The sequence below is a fragment of the Rhinopithecus bieti genome, unplaced genomic scaffold, assembly GCF_001698545.2.
Source record: "Rhinopithecus bieti isolate Rb0 unplaced genomic scaffold, ASM169854v2 scaffold_33474, whole genome shotgun sequence".
Classification (NCBI taxonomy): domain Eukaryota; kingdom Metazoa; phylum Chordata; class Mammalia; order Primates; family Cercopithecidae; genus Rhinopithecus; species Rhinopithecus bieti.
This window is the reverse complement of record NW_016814460.1, coordinates 290,204-294,317: the sequence shown is the minus strand read 5'-3', so window position 1 is coordinate 294,317 and position 4,114 is coordinate 290,204. Positions and strand designations below refer to the sequence as shown.

The 4,114-nt window shown below is 44.4% G+C and overlaps 1 protein-coding gene across 1 annotated transcript in view; it reads left to right on the top strand.

Annotated features, from left to right (window-relative positions):
- The window catches only part of NCKAP1L (NCK associated protein 1 like), a 50,739-nt gene that overhangs the window by 31,794 nt on the left and 14,831 nt on the right, over nucleotides 1–4,114 (top strand). Inside the window, exons 23-26 of the mRNA XM_017850928.1 lie at nucleotides 2,931–3,028; nucleotides 3,155–3,248; nucleotides 3,405–3,487; nucleotides 3,825–3,905. Coding sequence (XP_017706417.1) covers nucleotides 2,931–3,028; nucleotides 3,155–3,248; nucleotides 3,405–3,487; nucleotides 3,825–3,905 — 356 coding nt within the window. The remainder of the gene's footprint in view (nucleotides 1–2,930; nucleotides 3,029–3,154; nucleotides 3,249–3,404; nucleotides 3,488–3,824; nucleotides 3,906–4,114) is intronic.

Genomic DNA, 4,114 nt, shown 5'->3' with positions numbered 1-4,114 from the left:
AACTGTACCAGGAAATCATGCCACATCCTGCAGTTGGCCTTTGATCAGCTATTTTGGGATGAATTTTTAAATAACTGGCATCTTCCCAGTTGCTTGAGTTATCCCTGAAGTCATTTCTATTGTTAAAAAATTTTAATTTTTTGACAACTAAAATTTGTATGTATTTACAGTGTACAATGGAATATTTTGATACAAAGTGCAATGATTAAATTAAACCAATTAATGTATCTATCACCTCACATACTGCACTTTTTTTTATGGTGAGAACATTTAAGATCTAATTTCTTTTCTTTTTTTTTTTTTTAGATGGAGTCTCGCTCTATTGCCCAGGGTGGAGTGCAGTGGCATGATCCTGGCTCACTGCAACCTCCACCTCCTGGGTTCAAGCGATTCTCCTGCCTCAACCTCCCGAATAGCTGGGACTACAGGCACCTGCCATCACACCCAGCTAATTTTTTACATATATATTTTTTTCAGTAGAGATGGGTTTTCACCATGTTAGCCAGGATGGTCTTGATCTCCTGACCTCATGATCTGCCCGCCTCAGCCTCCCAAAGTGCTGGGATTACAGGCGTGAGCCACCGCGCCCAGCCGGCATCTTATTCTTTAGGGATACATTTTAGAGTTTTAGTCAGTGTTTGGATTGCTGATGTTTAATAATAACGATGATGAGATGATACATGGCATTTATTGTGGGCTAAGTTCTAAGTGTTTATGCATATTAACTCAATTAATCCTGATAACAGCCTTGAGGTATAATAGATACACTTATTCCCATTTTTCAGATGAGGACACTGGGACACAGAGAGTTTAAGGAACTTGCCTAAGTCCACACATTCATAAATAGTAGGACTGGGAGTTCAACTCCAGGCAGTCAAACTCCAGGACCTGGGGGCTTAAGCGCTGTACAGTGCTGCCTTCCAGTGTCTAGAAGTGCTTTTGTGTCTCAGGGGGAGGCAGGTAAGGAGTGTGTAGTGAATGAGATGGGAAGCTGTTCCCTTTCTCAAGAGGGTTTGAAACCATACAGATCCTTTTTAATAGATTTGTTTCTACCAACGAATTCATGAACTATCCTACTTCTTTCTCCTTCCTCTCACCTCCATATAAATCAGGGATGCTGCGTAGTATCTGGGACAGGGAGAAGATGTTCCAGTGATGCTGTCCTCTCTGGTCTTCTTCTTTGGGGGGTGCTAAGAAAGCCAAAGTACACAGTTCTGTTTTCCAATTCTGCCTCCTTCCCATCATCCCGCCTCCATCAGTAAGCTGACCCTACGCTTTACCTGCTGCAGGTTTCAGATGTCCCCTTCTCATCAACTCTACCCACAAACTGTAGGCAGCCTCTAAAATCAGCTTTAGGTCTTGCTGACAAATGACAAGCAGCAGGAGGTAATGCTGATTCCCCCTTCTACCACCCCCACCCCAATTTCCCTGGGTTGCCATAGTGATGGGGCAATGCTACTGCAAAAATAGATAGATGGAAAGAGAAGGATGCCCTAGGGTTGCTAGCTGAGGGTAGAGAAGACTGGAGTAAGGAGCTTTGGCAGATCCAACCTGGTAGATCAGTGTGTCTCCTCTCCGTCAGCTCCAGAGGGCGATTCAGCTCTTATTCCTCTCTGTCAGCCATTGTGGCATTATCCAAGTTGATTGGTCAGGAAATCCCTTCATAGTTCTCAGCTCAGTTCTTCCTATTAAAACAGGTTAACTCTAAAAATGTCTAATATCTATGGTGGACAAGGCTCTGTGTCAGCGGCTGTGACCAGTTCCGTTTCCTCTGTCATTGATGGAGGTGGAGATCACTGGTCCTGCCTTGAAAGATTTGAGTGTGGAGCCTTGACTTCGATTTCTCTCTGAACTCTTATGAGCACTGTTAAACTTGCCTTTCTTCTACTGGTCTCTTGTTGTTACTTCTGGTATTTCATGGTTTTCCCTGCTGGGATGGCCCATAGCCAGAGATCATAGCTAGAGCTCCTGCCTAGTTGGATTTGTCACTAGTGTTTCTAACATGGGATTTCCCCAGGCAGGTTTTATTTAATTCACAAAGGGTCAGAGCAAGCTGGGTGGCAAGGGATAAAGCACTGGGACTGACTAGAGAAAAGAAGGATTTAAAGGAATAAAGAACTGAGACTCTGGGGGATGTGTGTTGATTATGAAAAGAGAAAAGGTAGCTCAAGGAGAGGAAAATTTGGACAATGCGACACTAAGTAAGGGAAGTAAAGGGGAAAACATACAAAAAACATCAGATCTTAGATGAGGAAATAGTTGTATCTGCTGGGATGCAGTAAGGCATTGTAAGTGCCTTACTGTAAGACATTGCACTAGGCTTCCAGTACCAGCCCCTGATGTGGTTAAGTGGCCTTGGACAAGCACTTAACCCCCTTGTTTGTAAAACCATGATGATCCTTCCTATGCCACATACTTCAGAGGACTCATAACATCATCATAATAATCCCTTATCCATATATTTTCCAAAGTTTTTATAATGTATCTTATTTACTCTCACATCAATTCTGTTAGTTGTTCATGGAAGATATTCATATCCTCATATTACAGAGAAGTAAACCAGGCTCAGAGAGGTTCAATGACTTAAGGTCTTACATCTAATAAAACTAGTATAGCTAGTACAGCAAGAGTAAAACCCAAGTGTCATGTAAAGGGACGTGGGAAAGTGTAGATTCTCATAGGAAAGTGAAGTAATTAGTTATCATTTGTGGTAAGTCTTGGTGTGAGTACTGGTGGAGAGAGGGTAAATGTCCCATAGACTTGCCAGACTTGTCACTTGAATGTAGGATTTTAGCCATTTTTGCTCCTTGACTTCTCATTTTCTTTCCTTGCTGGAAAACATTTTAAATGTTCAAATTACCCTGTAGCTGTTGTACAAATACTCCAGTGCCTTCTGAGTCCCATCTGGGGCCTCTGTAACTCTGTTCCAGAGATGCGGGCCTTGGCTGAACTCCTGGGCCCCTATGGCATGAAGTTCCTGAGTGAAAACCTGATGTGGCATGTAACCTCTCAGATTGTGGAGCTGAAGGTACTATGGAAACAAGCCCCTGGGAAAAAGGTTCTACAAGAGGGTGGGTATAGGAGACTGGCGGGGGAAGATGTAATGTTGGTCTCTTCTTTTCCTGCTTAATGTCTCTGTGCTCCCGGGCTGCAGAAGCTGGTGGTGGAAAACATGGACATACTTGTTCAGATCAGATCCAACTTTAGCAAGCCGGACTTGATGGCTTCTCTGCTGCCCCAGCTGACAGGTAAGCGTCCTCTTCACCTACAGTGAGAAGAAGCTATGGAATCACATTGCAGATGACCGGGGTTTTCAGGAATCTGGAGGCTAGGCTGGGCCTGTAGAATCAAAACCATCACCAATGTCCTAAATTCTCTTTTCTAACACCCTTCTTTCTCCTCAGGGGCTGAAAATGTGCTAAAGCGCATGACCATCATTGGGGTTATCCTCAGTTTCAGGGCCATGGCCCAAGAGGGACTTCGGGAGGTGAGTTGGTGGGGAGGGGTCTATCACAGAGTCACAGATACCTCTGCGGGTAGGATTTGTGTGAGAAGTTGTGGAAGTATTGCAGGAATCAGTTTTAACTTCTGCTTTAGGAGGGGTTGGTGAGCATTGAGAAGAGGGAGCGTAATTTGGCAGAGATCCTAGAAGATCCCTGGGAATAAATGAGCTTAGGAAACCTAGAGGCATAAGGAGAGGGATGGCTTGGAAAGCTGGCTAGGTTCTTACGTAAGTTGAGTGCCCCTCCTTTTTTTTATTTCTACCTATTTTTGAAGGCACTGGTCATGGTCTTGTGGACTCATTTATCTTCTCTTTCTTTCAGGTTTTCTCCTCCCACTGCCCATTTCTTATGGGTCCCATTGAGTGCTTGAAGGAGTTTGTCACTCCAGACACAGACATCAAGGTATGGGGGAGTGCAAAGTAGAATCTAATTAGGAGACTTTTGTTGTTGAAAAGGAGGTAGCTGGCCGGGCGCGGTGGCTCAAGCCTGTAATCCCAGCACTTTGGGAGGCCGAGACGGGCGGATCACGAGGTCAGGAGATCGAGACCATCCTGGCTAACACGGTGAAACCCCGTCTCTACTAAAAATACAAAAAAACTAGCCGGGCGAAG